Source organism: Babylonia areolata, chromosome 23, assembly GCF_041734735.1.
Source record: "Babylonia areolata isolate BAREFJ2019XMU chromosome 23, ASM4173473v1, whole genome shotgun sequence".
Lineage (NCBI taxonomy): Eukaryota > Metazoa > Mollusca > Gastropoda > Neogastropoda > Buccinidae > Babylonia > Babylonia areolata.
Genome location: NC_134898.1, coordinates 33,288,393 through 33,311,838, shown reverse-complemented (window position 1 = coordinate 33,311,838; position 23,446 = coordinate 33,288,393). Strand labels below are relative to the sequence as shown.

Sequence of the window (23,446 nt, the reverse complement as noted above, 5' to 3'; positions counted from 1 at the left end):
TTTTCAAACAAATAACAGGGGATTTTTTTGTGTGTGTGGTTTTTTTGCTGTTCTTTTTGCTACCAAGACTTCTGTACTGACTCTTCATGTCCAACATGTCATTTTTCATGTGTCTCCATGTCAAATAACTAACCTTTCCCGCCTCCATCATTCCTAAGACAATGCGTGAGTTGCAGTGTGCACTGTAAGTGAAGTGTACTCCCTTTGTTAATCCTGAGGTCAACTGCCTCTTTCCCTGTAAAATGAAGTGTGGTCCTTTTGCTAACCCTAAGTGTTCTACCTCTTTCCCTGTGAAGTGAAGTGTGGCCCCTTGCTAACCCTTAAGTCCATTGCCCCTTTCCCTGTAAGTTGATATGTGTTCCCTTTGCTAACCCTATGGTCTGCTAACCCTTACCTTGTAAACTGATGTGTTCCCTTTGATAAACCTTGAGGTTTACTACCCTTTTCCCTATAAGGTGAAGTGTGTTGCTTCACTAACCCTGAGGTTCCCTAAAAGGTGAAGTGTGTTGTTTTGCCAACCCTGAGGTTGACTCATCCTTTCCCTAAAAGGTGAAGTGTGTTGCTTTGCTAACCCTGAGGTCTACTCATCCTTTCCCTAAAAGGTGAAGTGTGTTGCTTTGCTAACCCTGAGGTTCCCTAAAAGGTGAAGTGTGTTGCTGTGCTAACCCTGAGGTCTACTGCTCCTTTCCATAAGGTGAAGTGCTCCTGTCCCTAAAAGGTGAACGTTGCTTTGCTAACCCTGAGGTCTACTGCTCCTTTCCCTAAAAGGTGAAGTGTGTTGCTTTGCTAACCCTGAGGTCTACTGCTCCTTTCCCCATAAGGTGAAGTGTGTTGCTTTGCTAACCCTGAGGTCTACTGCTCCTTTCCATAAGGTGAAGTGTGTTGCTTTGCTAACCCTGAGGTCTACTGCTGCTTTCCCCATAAGGTGAAGTGTGTTGCTTGGCTAACCCTGAGGTCTACTGCTGCTTTCCCCATAAGGTGAAGTGTGTTGCTTTGCTAACCCTGAGGTCTACTGCTGATTTCCCCATAAGGTGAAGTGTGTTGCTTTGCTAACCCTGAGGTCTACTCATCCTTTCCCTAAAAGGTGAAGTGTGTTGCTTTGCTAACCCTGAGGTTCCCTAAAAGGTGAAGTGTGTTGCTTTGCTAACCCTGAGGTCTACTGCTCCTTTCCCTAAAAGGTGAAGTGTGTTGCTTTGCTAACCCTGAGGTCTACTGTTCCTTTCCATAAGGTGAAGTGTGTTGCTTTGCTAACCTTTAAGTCTACTGCCCCTTTCCCTGTAAAATGAACTGTGGTCCCTTTGCTAAACGTGAGGCGTACTGCCCCTTTCCCTGTAAAGTGAAGTGTGTTGCTTCGTTAACCCTGAGGTCTACTGCCCCTTTCCCTATAAGGTTAAGTGTGGTCCTTTTGCTAACCCTAAGTGTTCTACCTCTTTCCCTGTAAAGTGAAGCGTGGCCTCTCGCTAACCCTAAAGTCCACTGTCCCTTTCCCTGTAAGTTGATATGTGTTCCCTTTGCTAACCCTATGGTCTGCTAACCTCTTTCTTATAAACTGATGCGTTCCCTCAGTTCTCTTGAGGTTTACTACCCCTTTGCCTGTAAGGTGAAGTGTGTTGCATCACTAACCCTAAGTGTTCTACCTCTTTCCTGCAAAGTGAAGTGTGTTAAGGTCTGCTGCCCCTTTTCCTGCAAAATGAAATGTGTTGCTTCACTAACTCTGATGTCTACTACCCCTTTCCCTGTTAGGTGAAGTGTGTTCCCTTAGCTAACCCCGACATCTACTTCCCCTTTCCCAGTGCAGTAGATACTGTGTTGAATGTCGGAACAGTTCTCCACACCACCATACCCACAGACCCTCTGGTGTCCAGCCACACCAAGGGTGAAATGTCCTCATCACTTCACACACACACTGTCCCCCTCATCACACCAAGCTGTATGAAGTGTCCTCATCACTTCACACACACTGTCCCCCTCATCACACCAAGCTGTATGAAGTATCCCCATCTCTTCACACACACACTGTCCCCCTCATCACACCAAGCTGTATGAAGTGTCCTCATCACTTCACACACACTGTCCCCCTCATCACACCAAGCTGTATGAAGTGTCCTCATCACTTCACACACTCACTGTCCCCCTCATCACACCAAGCTGTATGAAGTGTCCTCATCACTTCACACACACACTGTCCCCCTCATCACACCAAGCTGTATGAAGCGTCCTCATCACTTCACACACACACTGTCCCCCTCATCACACCAAGCTGTATGAAGCGTCCTCATCACTTCACACACACACTGTCCCCCTCATCACACCAAGCTGTATGAAGCGTCCTCATCACTTCACACACACACTGTCCCCCTCATCACACCAAGCTGTATGAAGCGTCCTCATCACTTCACACACACTGTCCCCCTCATCACACCAAGCTGTATGAAGTGTCCTCATCACTTCACACACACTGTCCCCCTCATCACACCAAGCTGTATGAAGCGTCCTCATCACTTCACACACACTGTCCCCCTCATCACACCAAGCTGTATGAAGCGTCCTCATCACTTCACACACACACTGTCCCCCTCATCACACCAAGCTGTATGAAGCGTCCTCATCACTTCACACACTCCCCCCTATGTCTTCCCACCACTCCACCACAGTCCACAGAGCCGGCACGACACACCGGTCAGAGTCACTTGTGATTTTGTTGCGGGTGGGGGGAGTGGGGAGCGGGATGGGGAAGGGGAGTGGGGTATGGGTGTGGGTGGGAACTGGTGCCCTCCTGTTGTTTTGTTGTTTTTTTTTCTTCTTGTTCTTGTTTTATTTTTATTTTCAATCTCACTTGTCTCAGTCTCTGTGTGTCTCTGTGTTGTTGGTGCATGGGTTAGAACTGGTACCACTTTTTGTCCTTGTACTTGAGCATGATGTGGTGAGCGGCCTGCGCAAAGTTCTCTGCCTGACTCAACATGCGTGCTGAGGAGTCATCCAGCTCTCCCAGCCTCTCCCCACGCTGGTCCACCAGCTGAAAGTGGACAGTAAGTCATGTCAATAAATATGGATTCCTGGTCCACCAGCTAAAAGTAGGACAGCAAGTCATGTAATAAAACTGGACTTCCACCAGTTGAAAGTGGATTTAAGTCATGTCAATAAAATGGACTTTGTTCCTGGTCTACCAGTTAAAGGTGGGTAGCAAGCCATGTCAATAAAGTTGGACTTCCACTAGCTGAAAGTGGATTTAAGTCATGTCAATAAAGATGGGCTTCCACTAGCTGAAAGTGGATTTAAGTCATGTCAATAAAGATGGACATCCACCAGCTGAAAGTGGACAGCAAGTCATGTCAATAAAAAAGGACAACTAATAATAATAACAATAGTAATAATGGATACTTATATATCACTCTATCCAGAAAACTGCTCTGGGCACTTTACAAAACACATGATATCATAGTTATTTATACATAACACAATACATCAAAGTTGCATATACACACCAAAATGTACCTGATAAACCATACACACACATTAGCACGATGCACACAAATACATATATATATATATATATATATATATATATATATATATATAAGCATACACACTGCATCAAAGTTGGATATACAGACCAATCCCAGGTCTTCCAATTTGTACAAAAACTTGCACATACAGGCATATGTGTGTACACATACATACGAATGCACATACAGTCAAAAATGCCATGCGTAAAGGAGTAGATACTGTTTGGTTGTATGTCAGGCTTGCTTATTACTTCAGCATTACTACTGTGTTAATAATCACCATCATCATCAAAGAAAAAAGGTATTAATACCGCGCCGAATTTTGTGCAGAGACAAATCAAAGCACTTACAAACTAGTCATTCACACAGATGCACAGCTGTTATTCAGAGAGATGACATATTAAACTTATGAATACTTGTAGACAGAAAGCTACATAAACAGACTTGAAAGAGTTGGTTGTGTGTGTGTGTGTGTGTGTGTGTGTGTGTGTGTGTGTGTGTGTGATGGGCACATACTCATGCTTGTTCCTGTTCCTGCATCAACACCATGCCCACCGAAGAACCATGAACGTAAACTGATTTAAGCATTCTATCATCACGTGGGTGTACTTTTAATAATAAGAATGGGAATTCTTTTTATCATGGACGGACTAGTAGTTTGCACAGCACATGAAACAAACCCCTGCACCAGTGGGTCATGGTACATATAAATACATTCATACAAAGCTTTCAAACCTCTCAAAAAATAGTACAGTAAAACATAAGCCAGATATATAGCGCACAAGAACACACACACACACACTCTCTCTCTCTCTCAAGCACACTCTCACAAACTCGCACACATGCATGCACACACACACACTCATGCATGCTCATATACACATGCGCATGCGCACACACACACACACATGCAAGGGAGATGAGGATCCACAGAATACAGATATGGATTGGAGTGTCTGAATGATGTAGAGAATGCTTGAAAAGCAGTGTTTTTAGATTTGTTGTAATGGATGCGAGTGACGGATTGAAGAAAGGCAATGGATGCCACATTTGTACAGCTGAAAAACTTAAACCTCTCCCTTGTCTTATATGACTCTCTTACATTGTTGTGGATGTGATCTGTAATGATTTCACCTAAACACACACACATACAAACATGCAATCACACACACACGCACATACAAACATGTCATCACACAAACATATAGACACAGATTTCGACAAGCACGTACCAATCTTGTGCGAGCGAACTCTCCTCCCACGGCCCCTGTCTGCTGCTGGAGGTGCTGGATGCCACCTGCCCCAGGTATGTGTTTGGCCAGACCTTTAGAGGCCTTACCGCTTGCCTCTCCAACTGAATACACACACAGAGTGCATCATTTATACCCTCAGAGACCTTGCTGCTAGCCTCTCCAACTAACCACAAACACACAGTACATCATTTATACAGGAAGAATTCAGACATTTCACTGATGCCAACTGACACATTTGATGCAGGTGAACACTGGCAGAATTATGTTTCACAGGTGTATGTGGCGCAAAGTGAATGATAATGAAGTGATGTAAAGACACACTCTCCAACTTACAGTGCTAAACTGGTTGGTTACAGCATACTTTTCTTTCTCTAGCCTCTCTGGGCATTTGGGGCATCTTGTAACATTCAGCCATGATCAGGATTCCTTACATTAACTGGCTCGAAGCTCTACATCAATTAAACTGTAGTTTCAACCCTTGGGAGGGGGTGATGGGGGAGGGGTGATGGGGTGGCAGATCACGGGCGTAGAGTGCAAGAGAAGAAAACCATCACACCAACTAACATTACAAATAAAAGCATCGTGGACTATGAGAGGAGGGATTTTCAGCCCCTGGCTAGCTCTAACCCAAAGCTGAATGTGCTATGGGCTCAAATGGGAAGACTGGGACCACACAGTTGAGCGAGGGTCACCCACTTCCCAGATGCATCTTCGGGAGTGTTTCTTCAATTTCCTGACCAACACTGCAGGGTCTGTGTCTCTGTTGATGCCCAGATATATTGTGAGAATGCAGACCTGTCAAATAGTCCAGAATGGACCCCCATAGTGTCATCTTCATCACCCCTGTCACCATTCATCATCATTAAAATAATGAAAACAAAATATCCCAAATTCTGGAGCGCACACACACACAAACAACAAGAAAACAAACCAAACAAACACAAAAAAACCCACAACAAAAAAGAGTCAAAAAGAGGCAAAATCGGTGAATTGAGGGACTCACACAGCTCTTCCCGGTCCAGGTTTGACGTGCCCCCTCCAAAGAGGTTCTTGAAGAAGCCCTGTTTGGGGGCTTCTGGAGTATCACATGGAAGAAAGAGATCCCCGAGCATCTCACTCAAATTTTCACTGAAACAAAACCACTCTCATATGTAATAATAACAATGATAATTTATTTTATACTGCACATTTCCACATATAACATGCTCAGCTGCTCCATGAATTAAAAAACTGACATGTAAAACATGCATTTAAATACTTAAAGGAAGCCTTACATGCCTCACCCTCTCACAGTCATCATCATGCATACTACACATTCCAATACCTAATGAGGAACATGTCATATCACAATACTTAACACTTCTATCACAATAATTGAAACCATAGCATATTACTTTCAAATCAATCCCACTGCTTTTAACCTATCATGCACAGTACAACACACAAACAATGCACATCTAAAATCACAATACACCTTGAATGACAGACAGATCAGCTGTACAAACAACTTAACCAGTTCCCAGATAAACTATATGGGGAAAAAAATCAAAGAAAAAAGTATTAACAACTCTCTTTTTTTCACTTTTTTTCACACCAATGACTCCTGACAGACTGTGTGTATCATATCATGTATTATAAGTAGTAGTATTAGAGATATTAGAGATGAGTTTGCCACACACACACACACACAACCATACATATACACACATGATGAGATTTTGCACAAACACAAAAAACGCTTGCAGATTAAACTGACCGTTAAAAAGGTCTTCTGACCACAACCAACAAGCGAAGACAAACATATCCACACTTACGCAATTTCAGCAGAGTAGGTAATTTTCTGCACCTCCGTGGGGGAGCAGAGAAACAGAGCGTGGCCGTTGTTACTGAAGCAGAATGTGCGTGCCAACCTGAAAAACACCCCACAATATACAAAGCACCCACTGAAAAACACCCCACAATAGACACAGCACTCACTGAAAAACACCCCACAATGGACACAGCACTCACTGAAAAACACCCCACAATGGACACAGCACTCACTGAAAAACACCCCATAATGTACACAGCACCCACTGAAAAACACCCCCACAATGGACACAACACCCACTGAAAAACACCCCACAATGTACACAGCACCCACTGAAAAACACCCCACAATGGACACAGCACCCACTGAAAAACACCCCACAATGTACACAACACCCACTGAAAAACACCCCACAATGGACACAGCACCCACTGAAAAACAACCCATAATGTACACAATATCCACTGAAAAACAACCCACAATTGACACAGCACCCACTAAAAAACACCCCACAATGTACACAGCACCCACTGAACAACACCCCACAATGTACACAGCACCCTCTGAAAAACACCCCACAATAGACACAGCACTCACTGAAAAACACCCCACAATGGACACAGCACTCACTGAAAAACACCCCACAATGGACACAGCACTCACTGAAAAACACCCCACAATGGACACAGCACTCACTGAAAAACACCCCACAATGGACACAGCACTCACTGAAAAACACTCACTGAAAAACACCCCACAATGGACACAGCACCCACTGAAAAACACTCACTGAAAAACACCCCACAATGTACACAGCACCCACTGAACAATACCCCACAATGTACACAGCACCCATTGAACAACACCCCACAATGTCCACAGCACCCACTGAAAAACACCCCACAATGTACACAGCACCCACTGAACAACACCCCACAATGTACACAGCACCCACTGAAAAACACCCCACAATGGACACAGCACTCACTGAACAACACCCCACAATGTACACAGCACCCACTGAACAACACCCCACAATGTACACAGCATCCACTGAACAACACCCCACAATGTACACGGCACCCACTGAACAACACCCCACAAAGTCCACAGCACACACTGAACAACACCCCACAATAACCACAGCACACACTGAACAACACCCCACAATGTCCACAGCACCCACTAAAAAAAACACCCCACAATGTACACAGCACCCACTGAACAATACCCCACAATGTACACAGCACCCACTGAACAACGCCCCACAATGTACATAGCACCCATTGAACAACACCCCACAATGTACACAGCACCCACTGAACAACACCCCACAATGTACACAGCACCCACTGAACAACACCTCACAATAACCACAGCACCCACTGAACAACACCCCACAAAGTCCACAGCACAAACTGAACAACACCCCACAATGTACACAGCACCCACTGAACAACACCCCACAAAGTCCACAGCACACACTGAACAACACCCCACAATGTACACAGCACCCACTGAACAACACACCACAATGTACACAGCACCCACTGAACAACACCTCACAATAACCACAGCACCCACTGAACAACACCCCACAAAGTCCACAGCACACACTGAACAACACCCCACAATGTCCACAGCACCCACTAAAAAACACCCCACAATGTACACAGCACACACTGAACAACACCCCAACAATGTACACAGCTCTCACTGAACAACACCCCAACAATGTACACAGCACCCACTGAACAACACCCCACAATGTACACAGCGCCCACTCATTCAACACTCCCTGCTTTGGGGTTTTTATTCTCTATCATTCTGGCATAAATTCAAATATTCTGCTGTGTCCAAGAAAACTCACTTCTGTGCTGCACAAATGCTTTCACATTATTTTCAGGGATAAACATTGTTTCAGTTTTCAAGAGGTGTCTAAGCTTGTGGACTGACCCTCCCATATAATCACTGATCATCTGAAAGCAACAAAACATCAAAATAACACTATACTTTTACAATTCTGATGTTGACCATTTACCAAGAACAGTGTATGGCAGTTTGGCATAGTGCTGGAGAAATATTTTATAAATCTTCCATCATTCCACTACACCTTTTTTCACTGGGGGAAAAACTGGCAACCGTTCCACATCAAGAACTAAAGACAACTTTATGCTTGTTCAGAGCAACCTTTCGCACAGTTATATGTAAACAGAAGTATCCTGTGTTTTATCTCTGTGAAAAACAATGGTGGAATGCTGTCCTAGTGGTTATGCACCGACCTAGGAAGTCAGTGTCACAGGTTTGAGTCCAACACATAGATTAGAATTTTTACTCTCTCCCCCTCTCAATCCCCTTCCACCCCCCATTTGCCCCCCTCTCCACTAGACCTCAAACGGTGGTCTAGAAGCTAGTCTTTAAGATGAGACAATAAACTGAGGTCTTGTGCGCAACATGCACTTAGCATACGTAATTTTTTTTTTTAATTTAAAAAAAAGAAAAAAAAAAGATGTCCCTGATAAAATTCTGTAACAAAATCCACTTTGGTAGCAAAACAAATACACCTGCAGACAGGACAAAAACAGCAACAAACAGAATGACAATGCACTGTGGCAACATACTCTTCCTGGGCAGAGCAGCACAAATTACACCCAGTGAAATCTGTTGTGACAAAAAGTAATACAATACAAAAAAACAACAATAAAAGGAAGACAAAAAAAGAAGTAACAACAAAAGGAAAGATGATAACTTGAAGTCTGACATGACAGGGCCACCATACCTGTAGTCGGTGAGCGGCAAGAAGTCATCATCGTAGAGAGGTTTGAGGCTGGGTAAACTGAAGGCCATGATGTGTCCGTTGGCCACATAGCACATCATACACACAGAGTCTGCACACACAAACAGACATAGCACATCAAACACATACTGTCTGCATACACACAAACACACATCAGACACTGTCTACCACACACACACAGCACATCAAACACACACTGTCTGCACACAAACACATAGCACATCAAACACACACTGCAGACACACACACACACATATGACACACACACTGTCTGCACATATACAAACACACACTGCACATCAAACAAACTGTCTGCATACACACACACTGCACATCAAACACACTGTCTGCGCACACACACACTGCACATCAAACACACTGCCTGCGCACACACACATTGCGCATCAAACACACTGTCTGCACACACACACATTGCGCATCAAACACACTGTCTGCACACACACACATTGCGCATCAAACACACTGTCTGCGCACACACACACTGCACATCAAACACACTGCCTGCGCACACACACATTGCGCATCAAACACACTGTCTGCACACACACACTGCACATCAAACACACTGTCTGCACACACACACACACACACTGCACATCAAACATACTGTCTGCACACACACACACTGCGCATCAAACACACACGCACACACACACGCGCAAACAGCACATCAAACCATGCACACAGCACATCAAACACACACTGTCTGCACAAACACACACACACACACTCACAGTGCACAGAAAACACACACAGTCTGTACACACACCCAGTTCCAAAAGGACAATTCATAATAATTTTTCTAGTGCAGATTATTTAAAACCTCAAGTGATACAGAGCTAGATATTTCAATGGATTTAAATAAATACATTAAACAGGCACTGATAAAATTCACATGCAGTGTTTCAGATACTGATGATAAATTAGGATGTCCAGTTTACATGATTTGTTAAATAACAATCAAAACAATGAAAATGTTGTCAACTGAAATGACAAAAGAAAAGTGATGCAAAAGACACATTAACTAATGAGCTCAAAGTGGAAGAGTGTTGTTTGTTGAAGCCAAGAGCCACTTCTGAAGTTGGGTCGAATCAATCACAAATTGGTGCCTTGATCATCAAACTGGAAGGATAACTGAATTGTACGCCATTGTCTGAAAGGGCCTGTTACACAGTTTTTACCTGAACACCTGCTGAACAATTTTGAGGGCCCCATCTCACACACAGCATCTCAGAACTGAACTGCCTTCCACACATCTTTCAACATTGTCTTTGAAATTAGACAAATTCATTACCATCAGATGGATATATCTTGTTAATGACAATATTTTCCACAATCTGATGTATTTTGTTTCTTTATATAGCTTTCTTAAAATATTGTGAAGGCAAGGCAAGGCAAAACAGGACAAGAAGTTTAAAATCCACCATGTTTTGGGGCGAGTTTTGAGGATCAAACTGGATTGATGATGCACAGAAATAAAAACAAATTCACAAACAAAAAGTGTTCATGACTGAACACCAAACATATTCGTCAGCCTACCTCGCAACGAGACAATTTCTGCCCGTACAACAAAGGATGTCTCTGTGATTTTCACCTTGTAGGCACATGTCTGAGAAGGCAGTGACATCACCTGCACACAGCCATCTCTTTCATTACTACTACTACTAACCATCTCTTTCATTACTACATTGTACTACTACTACTACTAATAATAATAAAAATGATAATAATAATAGTTATAATAATCAGAGTACACTTATAATTATATCACTTTAACATGTCAGTCAGACACAAAGCACAAAAGAATACACACTCGAGCATGTACACAGGCATGAATGCTGATATGAAACAGAGTACTGTAATTATTTCAAGACTGCTTGAAAAGAAATATTACTGAACTGGCTTTAAAAGATTGTGTCAGAGAGAAAAGGCAGTGAATTTCAGGTTTGTACAAAAAAACGAGAGAGAGACAGTAAATTTCCCCAAGTAACATGATGATTTTTAAGAATATCTAAGACTAAAAACAAACAGGTACTTTTCCCGCATTCAGTACTGAACCTGCATTCTGAATGGGCACACACATGACAAAGAGAGACGCAGTTCACAAACTATGGAGGAGGAAAAAGACAAACTCCAGACAAATTACCCACCCTTGCTTGTTTTTCTGAGCAGATGATGACAAACTGCCGATCTGTGAGCTCTTGAGATGATGTGGGAGAAATCTTCGGCTTGGTGGACACAGACATTTGTCCTGCGCATTTCAAACATAGCACAAGTTGTATTATATTTCTTATTGTGGACACATACATCTGTCCTGAGTATTTCAAACATAAAAATTAACACAAGTTGTATTATCCTTTTTTTTTTTTTTTGGCGGACACAGACATTTGTCCTGAGTATTTCAAACATAACTTGTATGATTCTTTTTGTGGACACAGACATCTGTCTATTACACTGTGCCTTCATTCCCTCAGTATTTACTGGAGGCTTTCTGAGCATCCTGTCTTTTTCACTGTGCATTCATTTCCTTGGTACTTACTGGAGGCTTTCTGAACCTTCTGTCCATTACACTAAGCCTTCATTCCCTCAGTACTTACCAGAGGCTTTCTGAGCCTTTTGTCTATTACACTGTGCCTTCATTCTCTCAGAGCTCAATGAAGGCTTTCTGAGCCTTCTCAATATTAAACCAAGCCTTCCCTGACTACTTACTGGAGGCTTTCTAAGCCTTCTCACCATTAAACTGAGCCTTCCTTCAGTACTTACTGGAGGCTTTCTGAGCCTTCTCAATATTAAACTGAGCCTTCCTTCAGTACTTACTGGAGGCTTTCCGAGCCTTCTCACCATTACACTGAGCCTTCCTTCGGTATTTACTGGAGGCTTTCTGAGCCTTCTCAATATTAAACTGAGCCTTCCTTCAGTACTTACTGGAGGCTTTCTGAGCCTTCTCACCATCACACTGAGCCTTCCTTCGGTATTTACTGGAGGCTTTCTGAGCCTTCTCACCATTAAACTGAGCCTTCCTTCAGTACTTACTGGGGGCTTTCTGAGCCTTCTCAATATTAAACTGAGCCTTCCCTCGCTACTTACTGAAGGCTTTCTGAGCATCCTGTCTATTACACCGTGCCTTCATTCCCTGACTACTTACTGGAGGCTTTCTGAGCCTTCTCCTCCCTGACATCTCTGTTGTCCTTCTCCCTCTCTCTGCCGTAGCTGACCAGGCTGGTACTGCTACTGCCGCCTCCCACACTGCCGTCCTTCCACTGGTCGTACACACTCTGGATCAGAATGCCGTTGCAGTCCAGGAACGACATGCCCACAATTGCACCCTTCAGCCGGAATATCGTTCCTGCAATATCACAACGTCACTGTCAGAAAGCATGGAGAATTTCTCGAGTTATGCAACAGCACAGTGTCACTTTCTGCACATATACTAAGGTCCATGGAAAAATCGGTAATGCCAAACTGATTTACATGTGCATCAGTTCGGAAAACCAGTTTGAGTTGCCACAAACTGGTTTGATAACTACAACATAATTAGGAGTTGTTAAATGTTTAGCCTTTTTGGATTCCACTCAATTCCACTGTTGACAGGATTCCATTTTTCCCTGCAACATATAATTAGCATCCAATCTTTTTCTCGGTCAAAGTCCAGATTTTTATAGATTACTACACAAAATATTTTTTTCATTAAGCCTGGACAGCATCCAAATAAACGAATGTTTGCTGACTTTGGTCTGGAAATTACAGTATGTACTGGTGTGGTAGCACCACTTTAAAAACTGGTTAAAAAAAAAAAAAAAAAAAAAAAAAAAGGTGAAAAACAGATTAAGACTTCTGACACAGCACAATTGCCAATATCATCATTCACAAACTACCTAGTTCTAATGTGCACACAGGAGGGAAGGGGGGGAGGATGGGAAGGGTTCAACTCACCACTGGGCGACACGATGACGGGCTGCATGGCCCGCTGGTCCCCGTTCAGTCCTGGCAGGTTCAGGTTGATGACGATCACAGACCCCAGGCTGGTCCCCACCCATAGACACGGACAGGTGAAGTTGTCTGCAACGTATCCCATGTCCACACTGCTTTATCACAGCCTCCAGTTTTCTTATCTTAGTTTCCCTGGCTGTCTGTCTACGTGTATTCATAAGTTTCATCTTTCATCCATTTGTTTCAGATATGCGTGCGTGTGAAAGTTTGGTGTGGATGAACTGATAAATGACAGAGCCCCCAGCATCCCCACGGGATAATATCTGCTGCCTGCCATGGCCATACCAACTTGAAGACAGAAAAAACAAGGAAATGGGGGGTATAGCAGGGTAGCACTGCACTGTAGTGTGACACGCTCTACCTGGGAAGAGAGCAGCGCTAATTTCAAGCAGAGAAATCTGTTGTGACAAAAAGTAATAAAATACAGTACTGTACAAACTGTGTGTGTGTGTGTGTGCGCGCGCACGCGCGTGCACATGCGCGTGTGTGTGTGCTTTGCGTCAAAGGTACTAATGTAAGGTGTTTCACAGCACTTTTTATTTTCATTATGATTATTATGATTATTATTGTTAAACTGCACAAAGGCCTCACCAGATGTCCTGGTGTAAGAGTCAGCAAACGCAAGGCACTGGATGGCCTCCTTGGTCACAATACTTCTTTCTTCTAAAATCGTGGGCTTTGACTCCCACATTCACTTTTTAACACGAGTGCCTGGAGTGGACTTTAACTGTATGACCATTAAATTAACCCTGCCATGTAGGCAGTCATACTCTGTTTTCAGGGGAGGTGATGGGAGGTGGGGGGGGGGGGTGTTGCAGGTTGCAGGTCTAACCTGTGTATCGGATTTTCTGCATGCGTATACACAAAGGGGGGTTCAGGCGCTTGCAGGCCTGCACATCTGTTGACCTGGGAGATCAGAAAAATCTCCAACCTTTACTCACCTGACGCTGTGACCAGGATTCAAACCTGGGACCCTCAGATTGAATATCCAACGCTTTAACCACTTCACTGTTGCGCCCGTCCAACACACCACACCACACCAAACCACAAAACAACACAACACAGATCAATACAAGACAATGCAACAAAAAACACAACACATCACAGCCACTTACCTATCTTCCTTGTGTAGGGGTCAGCAAACATAAGGCACTGGATGGCCTCCTTGGCCACAACACAGCACAAAATGCTGATTATGTCTATCACAACACAACATAAAACACAATGCAACACAATACAGCAGAATATAACACATCACAGCCACTGACCAGTCTTCCTGGTGTAGGAGTCAGCAAACACAAGGCACTGGATGGCCTCCTTGGTGACGTTGTCCAGACTGGAGATGCTGGAACTGCGTGACCGGGAAAACGAGGAGCCGTCGTTCCGGTCTGTTCCACACGCAGCCACAGAGCAAAGATGTCGGTGAGGACACGGGGTCAATAGAAATGGGGGTGAATAATGCTCAATAAAGTATTATTTATTTGTCTGAGTTAGGAATGGGAATATAGATGGTCAAAGACAAAGAGAGAGAAAGAGAGAGTGTGTGTGTATGTGTGTGTGTGTGTGTGTTGTGTGTGTATGCATGCAAGTGTGTATATGAGTGTGAACGAGACAGTCACCTTATGTAATTCACACACACACCTGTACACACACACACACACACACACACACCTGTACACACATATAGACACACTGTATACACACACAAACATTTTTCATGAATACTGATCAACATAATTATCATTTTACCAATTTGCTTGGACCTCGGCCACCTGGGAAAGGCTTTCCACATGGAATGGTGATTTCTGCTATAAACCCTTAACCCCTTGACTGTTGCTGACCAGTACACTCCTCAGTCAAAGGCTGTCACTTCACTAAGGTAAGACACTGCTTACGGGTCAGGGTGTCAGTTATCTTTCTTCATTTGTAATTCTCTCTCTTGGGATCACACTACTTTTGTCTAAAAAAAAACAACAACCTTGATTACACTCTTTAAAAAAAGTACACAGTAAGTAATTACTGCACTTTATCGATTCTTACACACTGATCTCATTTTACCAAGGACACAGCAGTCAAGGAGTTAATCAATTCAATCAGCATTTCTTCACCCATCATTCTCAGTCCTGTTCCCCATTCCAAATTTACCTTTGTAAAACAACAACATGAAGAAAAAAAAAAAAAAAGGGAACAACAACTCTTCCTCAAATATGAAGCCATTCTTATTTCATTGTTTAAAGAAAGGAAAAAATCAACATGATTATCATTTTACCAATCTGCTTGGACTTCGGCCACCTGGGAAAGGCTTTTAACACCAGAAATTACAACTATGACTATTCAAACAATGCTGTTGCACATTCTTCATTCCACAGACAATCAAAGAGCTGAACATGCATCTCCAAAACGTTCATCCTCCAGACAAAAAGAACACAAAACAGAATCAACTTACACACAAACATTCACTCACATGCATGCACACAATCAAAATCCAAACATGACACACATGTAAACAGACAGTCCTACAATAACAGCATGATGACAAAATCAGCTGAGTGAAAACTGTGTGTTTTTTTCTGTGATTATTATTTTTTTTTTTTCAAATACAAAAATAAAATACAAAAGTTGGACATGAAACACATGAACAGCACAGCTCTTGTTTTTCACAAAACATCTACTCATCTGCCATTTTTGCTATTCAATTACAACTTTATTTGAACCATGTACTAGAAAAAGCATTGATGAAAACCAACTTTTTTTTTTTTTTTTTTTTTTTTTAATATAATTCTATTAACTTTCCAGTCCCTTTTATTTTGATTGAAAACATTTATATTCCTGTCACAGATAAGACACAGATTTGAAAGAAATGTGTCATGGTAGTTTCTTGTGTTTTCTATCATGCAATACTCTCCCATTGCAAAAAAAAAAAAAAAAAGTACAAACGTTTTTTAGTTTTCTTTTTCTTTTTTTCACACACGCACACATGAAACTATGGCAATAAAAGCACACAAGTGTCATCTTGCTACACTCTAAAAAAAAAACACACACACACAAAGAAAAACAAACAAAAACCCAGCTAATCTGCAAACAGAACACTGACTGCATACTATAATCATCTATGATGTCAAAACATAGTGAAAACCTCTCATAAAAACACAGATTGATTTACCATGAATAGAGTACATCTAATCCAGCTCTTATCTTGTAACATGTAATGATATATGTTCACACAATCACACTCACACAAAACCAGAAGAAAAAAAAAGAAAAAAGAAAAATAGAAAAAAAAACAACCAAAAACAAACAAACAAAAAACCCCACTGAAAATGATATAATCACCACTACAGCTAAACCTAGAATTGGCAGAAAGCTGATGATCACTTAGAAAAAAACATGGGTTTTTTTTTCAAAATGTTACTCAACCTTGGTTGTTGTTGTTTCTCTCTTTCTCTCTCTTATTTAACTCTTATCATTCATTGAAAAGTAGCCTGGTGGTAATGCATCTGACTTGGAAGCTTAAGTCCACAGGTTTAAGTCCCTTTTACAGACCAGGATTTTTACCCCCCACCCCTCCTCCACTAGACTTAAGTTGAGTTATGGGTGCTAGGCTTTCAGATGAGTGATAACCTGAGGTCCAAAAATCAGCATGCACTTAGAGCATTGTATAAAAGAACCCCCGGCAATAATAATGAGTTGTCTCCAGCAAAATTATGCTGAAAAATCCAGTTTGACAGTCAAACAAATACACCTGCAGAAAGAAAAAAAAAAGAAGAGAAAATCATTAAGGTGGTGCTGCACTGTGCAGCATGCTCTCTCCCTGGAGACGGCAGCCTAAATGTTGCACAGAAAAAATGTTGCAACAAAATGTAATACAATACAATACAACGACTGATTTAAAATGTCGTTATCAAAATCATTCCTTAACTGCATTTTTTTTGTTTGTTTGTTTTGTTTGCTAATCATAATCTGCTTTTTATAATATTTTTTGTCGAACAATGGCAGAAACAGTGCCCAAGTGCATGAACTCTCTGTATTTTCTTTACAAATTTTGCCTTAAAAACTTATTAGATTAAATACATACACATACATATGTATATATGCAGAAAAAAAATCACACACACTAACTTATTCATAGTTATTCATGTATTTGATCATGCCACTGGGCTTTCAAATTGTTTTCCCCTGCAAATAACCCACCTTTAAACAGCTAAAATATATGAAACAGTATGTCTTATATTTTCAATCTATAGGATTGAAAAATAAAATCTTGGACAGTTCAATCCCATTATGTGCACAAATCATAATTCATCCATTAATAATTGGCAGTGTTTAAATACCTCATATATTTATTCATGATCCTATTAAAAATAATCAAACGGTCAATGCATCTGTTTACATGCAGACTATACAGATTTTCTTTTGAAATTATCCAGTTACTCATTTCCTGCTCACATTTCTGTTGTGGTTGATTTTATTCAAAGAAAAAGAAATCTGCCAACTCATACAGAATATCTAATGACAGACAGCTTATGATAGTTACGGTCTCTTTTCTCTCAGAGTTATAAATTGAGAAATATAACATTCAATATAAAACACACAAGAATGTATTTGAAAACTAACATCTGTTGAACATGTGTGCTACTGTACCATAAAAAAAAGAAAACCCACAACTAAAGGCATAAGAAATATAATATGCATAACATTCATGTCACAAATCAACAACAGATAATTATAAACAGACAACCCCACCCCCACGCCCCATACCCCTCAGAAAATAAATGAACAACAAAATGTTTCCTTCCAGCATGCATAATATCTAGGCATATGAACTGAAGACATGCATGACAGGGTTCTAGATATTAACTAAGACAGGCAGACACTGAAGCGCAGGAACAACAAGTTTTAGAAACACAAGGACTCTAGAGTCAAGGCAAGACACACAGCAGTACACACTACAGACAACGACCAGTACAGAGAGAAAAAGAAACGGAAAGACAGACAGGGAGAAAGCAGAGAGAAACAGGGTCATTTCCAAGGGTGGACTCTTTTTGTCTTATGGCTTGCAAAGGAAACAACAAGAGGACATCAATTTTCACTGGGGAAATAATAACGGTTTTGAATTCAGACACATGCACAGGAAACAAGGCCTCTGAGTTGCTACCATGAATTAAATTTCTAACACGCCAAACAAACGAAACAAATCTAACTAAAAAAATAATCTTTTTGAGGCAAAAGAAAGGAACTGGAGGACATAACTTCCATTTTCTGGAACATGAGAACATATAAACTGTAACAAACTTGTAAGTTGAAGGTCAAGGGGTTTGACAAAGTAATACAAGATAAAGGAACAGCACTACATCTCACTTCTCTCTCATCTCACCCCCTCCCCCCTGTCTCTCTCTCTCTCTCTTGTGCACACACACACACACACACTCCAACTAATAACAATGTTTTGCACACACACACACACACACACACACACACACTCCAACTAATAACAATGTTTTGCACACACACACACACACACACACAAATATACACACAAGGGGGCTTGCATACACGCACACACCCATGCACAGGCCAAGTGAGATGTAAGCAGCAGGATAATAGTATCAAAAGTGATGAACAACACACACACACACACACACACACACACACACACACATATATATATATATATATATATATATATATATATATATATATATATGTACACACACACACACACACACATTATAGCACACTGGAACAAGAAGGTGCAGGAAAAGAACAGAGTTTCAGTGGAAACCTACACACATACAGGGTGCAATGAGACCTACACACCATAGGGCGAGAGTATAATAAATGTACAAATCACAACATATTTTGTTGTCTCGTTTCCTTCCAATACTTTTATTTGTCCTTCATGGGCAGCGTTGTGAAGTCACTGGATTGTGACTTTTCCCAGCAATGATTGAGAACAATAACAATTACTATGACCGGTGTCTCTGGATCATTTGACAGTCCTCTACCAATGCCAAAATATCTGAAGAGTCCATAGAGGATTAAACTGCAGTCATATCAAGCACAATGAATAGAACAAAAGATTTCTGCTCTGACATTTTCAGTCCCCTCAACTCAAGCTCTGGCCCTCACTATCTCTCTGACCACCTTGAAGTGTACATTCTAACTTGTCACCTTCGTTCTGCTTCTGATATCAGACTATTAAAATCCCTGTTGTACAGAAGAAACAACAGGGTCCAAGACTTTTTTGTTTTTTTCCGGCTCCCTCATTGTGGAACAAACTGCCAGAAAATTGCCACAGTTTGTCTCGCTAAATTCTTTTACGCCTGCTTTGAAAACATCTTTTCTAACAACAATAAGTTTCCAGTACTGGTGTTGGTATGATCTAGCTCCAAATGCACGTTTTATTGTGGGAAAGCTGTGTGGAAAGGTGCTTGCGAGCGTCTGTGCACTTGTGCATGTGTGCACATAGCAGGAGTGTGTCTTCTAGATGGCGATGTTAGGCAGTGGGGGGTTGTTCAATGGAGGTACTGTGTGCTAGTGTATTGTGGCATGTGTTTCTGGGTGGGGTGGAGGATGCGCGGGGATATGGAGGGGGTGAAAGAGAAGGAGGGGGTACAAAAACTGAAATGCTCCAAGCAGATTTTCTGGAAAAACACACAACATAAATGTCCATTATCATTATTATCATCATTTTTACCTTTTGCCCAATCCCCCACTTTTTTCCCCCCTGACTAAATCCCAAGCCACCCACAGTTGGCAGAGTAACCCCAGAAGCAGCTAACACACCAGACATGAGGAACTCTACCATAAACACAGAGAACAGTGGACATCCTGCATATATTGCCACAGCTCTGACACCAACACAACCTCCACAACTCCTGGCTCAGAAAGGAAAATTAAGGTACAGCAGGGCTTTGTTAGAGAACACCTGGCTCAAAAAGGAACAATAAAGGTACAGGGTTTAGAGAACACCTGGTTCAGATAGGAACAATAAAGGTACAGGGTTTAGAGAACACCTGGTTCAGATAGGAACAATAAAGGTACAGGGTTCTAACAGAGCCATGTCCAGCTGACATGTCTGGTAGCCATCAACATCGCATCACCTAAAATACTCTGCCAGTTGATAAAAACAGACTGCTAATGGAAAGAAACACCCATCTGTCAAATTCATTTCTGGCTATGGCAGAGCAATGAAGTATCTAAAATGTTTGCCATGCATTTTGGAAGTGTGCATGTGCGCACATCGGTTTTCTGTGCATCTCCCTCTGTGCGTGTTTGCATGTGTATAAGCTGTGTGCAATGCAGCAGATACATCAGGACTATCAATTAACGTCTGAAAGACTAAAAACCCTCTGCAAGAATATGGGGGAGGGGAAAGAAGGGTAGCACTTCTGCTGACAGTACCTCAGAAAAGAGACACCGAATGTTGATGGCTACGAACATTGACAGAATGTTGTGCTTCTGCCAATCGAACTTCATACAACAAGAGACACAGAAAATTGATGGACACGAATGGATAGACAGAATGTTCTGCTTCTGCCAATAGAATCTCATACAACAAACATGACACAGAATACTGAAGGCTAAGAAAGGATGGAAGAATGTTGTGAAAGGCTTGGGAAAGAAAATCCCCACAGTCAACACTCAAAGTGACAGAAAAGAAAACCATCATTAACACCATGAGCCTGCACCTCCATAGTTCCAGTCATCCATGGACGTGACACTGGCTAGCTTGCAGGCTATGCGCGACACGCCGTGTGACTTTGTGCGCTTCAGCTCCAGTTTCTTGGCTCTTAAGCTGGTGGGGCTGGGACAGAATACGCTGGAGGGGGTCGGACTTAAACACAGTCCGTTGATCTAGTGACAAAAAATGTCAGGTACAGAGCAAACAGAAGGAAAGGAAATGATTGAGAAAGAAAGCAGCAAAGGACAAAAAGCATTCAATTTAATAAACACAAGTGAGTACTAACAAGCTGCTGTCTCTACTGCGTGAACTCCAGCTGCTGAAATAAAAGATACAAATCAAATGAACGAAAACAAAAACAGTACAAGCTAACTACAAAGCAGAAATAAATAAATATAATGCATTAGCATGCTACAAAAAACAAAACAAAAGCTAGCGCGTACACACACACACACATATCATAGTGGGATAATATTAGAAATAATTCAGCTGGTGAGCTAACAGTACTAAAAGTAAAACGGTTGGTGAGGAAAGAAAATCTGTCACCACGAAACTACTAGCTAAGTGAAACCCACGATTAGGAAAAAAACTGATACAAATACATACTCGATACTCGGCAATAAAACAAAAAAACAAACAAAAAAAATCCATACATTAAAAAAAGAAAGAAAAAAAAAGATAAAGACTGGACAAACATTCAAAATCCACACAATATGAACATGCCAATATGTCCGATCCAACAGCCAGAGAAACAAAACGTAACAGGCTAGAACCCAGGACAGAAAAGAAATGAACCAGTCACTGTCCACTCTACACAGACAAGCGCACAGCGGCGTCACGGCGAACCACTACCAGACACAACTTCTCACACAGCTGGTCACACAGCACAATGTCCACTGCACTCACCCTGCAAGAGATAAAGAGAACCACTCACATTACGTGACCACTACAGTTTTCACCCGAAATTTTAACCCCCTTCCTTTCCCCGTACCTAGAGGGAGATAACAAAGTGGGCTGTTCCTGTCCTCAAGTGGAGTGGTGGCCTAGTGCTGACACGACCCCCGAGAAAGTGAGAAAATCTCCCCAGACATGCCAGAATTTTCTCCTCCTCCACGAGAACTGGTCTGGATGCTAGTCATGTGGATGAAATGATCAAACACGATCCTGTGTGCATTGTGCACTCAGCGCATGTAAAAAGACGTTTCACAACAAAAGGGTTGTCCCTGGAAAAATTATGTAGAAAAATCCACACTGATAGTGAAAAAAATACACCTGCAGGCAGACAGAAATAAAAAAGGAGTGGGGGTGGCTGCGCACTGTGGCTAGGCATTCTCCCTCGGGACAGCAGCCCATCACACAAAGAAAGCTGTTGTGACAAAAAGTAAAACAATACAATACTCTGCATTCCACTAACCAGGACAGAGGGGTTGGGGTGTGCGTGGAGAATTCTTCACTGCAATTTCACATTCTTAGTTCTTTTCATACTAACAAATTGACGGACTGCAGAACACATAATGCACTTCACTGAACAACCTAGAGATCTTATTCTGCACCTTCTAACAAAATTGTGAATACCGTACTATCTGAAGTACAGTAAATGGGAGCAATTTTGGGGGGGGGGGGGGGGGGGGGGGGGGGAGTAGAGGAAAAAGAAAGGGAAATCTTCAACACAGATCAACATTGTGGCCAAAAATCCAGAACTATCAACAGTGTGACCATAAATCCAAGACAATATCATCTGCGAATGAAACAAAAACAAATCAGAAAAGGGGGGAAAAACCCAGCTAAATGGCTACACTTTCATTCATAAATCAAAACTAAGTAATCTGAAAAGACATGTCAATGCAAGCACATGATAATGTTTCTCCTCCTCTTCATTATTTGACATGTTAGAGAGAGGCAAACATTCATACTAGAGCTCTCACCAACACAGTGTAGTGCTGCCTTGCTGATACAATCTGCATAATGTTGACAAGCAACACTTTGTTGTTCAAGCATCAGATAACACAATGCAGCTTGATAAAACAAACAAACAAACAATATAACAAAGCATTCAGAGCTGCACACTACTGCTGCTCAGCATATATTCTGCTACAGTATACACTTGCAGTGTGTTGCTTTAGAAGAAAAAAAATAAAAGGAAAAAGAAAACTCATGAAAGCAAGACAAGAGGTTTTTTCCTCAATCACTTCAGATTAATTCTTAATCGTAAGTTTACGCTCACAAACACAAAAAACATTCTCATCAAGCTTAAAAGACTACAGATGTGATTTAATCATAACATTTTCTTCTTGCAAGTGACTAATGTCCATTACTTCTCATTATACTTACCTTTTCCAGCATAAAAGCACACACACACACACACCCTTATAAATACTTACCATT

The 23,446-nt window shown here is 41.8% G+C and overlaps 1 protein-coding gene across 1 annotated transcript in view; it reads right to left on the bottom strand.

Annotated features, from left to right (window-relative positions):
- Positions 1-1,032: 1,032 nt before the first annotated feature.
- LOC143297592 (syntaxin-binding protein 5-like) overlaps positions 1,033-23,446 on the bottom strand; it is an 82,537-nt gene continuing 60,123 nt past the window's right edge. Inside the window, exons 21-30 of the mRNA XM_076610000.1 lie at positions 14,646-14,765; positions 13,321-13,446; positions 12,533-12,733; positions 11,538-11,638; positions 10,927-11,017; positions 9,349-9,457; positions 6,574-6,669; positions 5,763-5,887; positions 4,739-4,860; positions 1,033-3,016 (exon numbers count right to left, since the gene is read on the bottom strand). Of these exons, the coding sequence (XP_076466115.1) occupies positions 2,879-3,016; positions 4,739-4,860; positions 5,763-5,887; positions 6,574-6,669; positions 9,349-9,457; positions 10,927-11,017; positions 11,538-11,638; positions 12,533-12,733; positions 13,321-13,446; positions 14,646-14,765 (1,229 nt within the window). The 3' untranslated portion in view covers positions 1,033-2,878. The remainder of the gene's footprint in view (positions 3,017-4,738; positions 4,861-5,762; positions 5,888-6,573; positions 6,670-9,348; positions 9,458-10,926; positions 11,018-11,537; positions 11,639-12,532; positions 12,734-13,320; positions 13,447-14,645; positions 14,766-23,446) is intronic.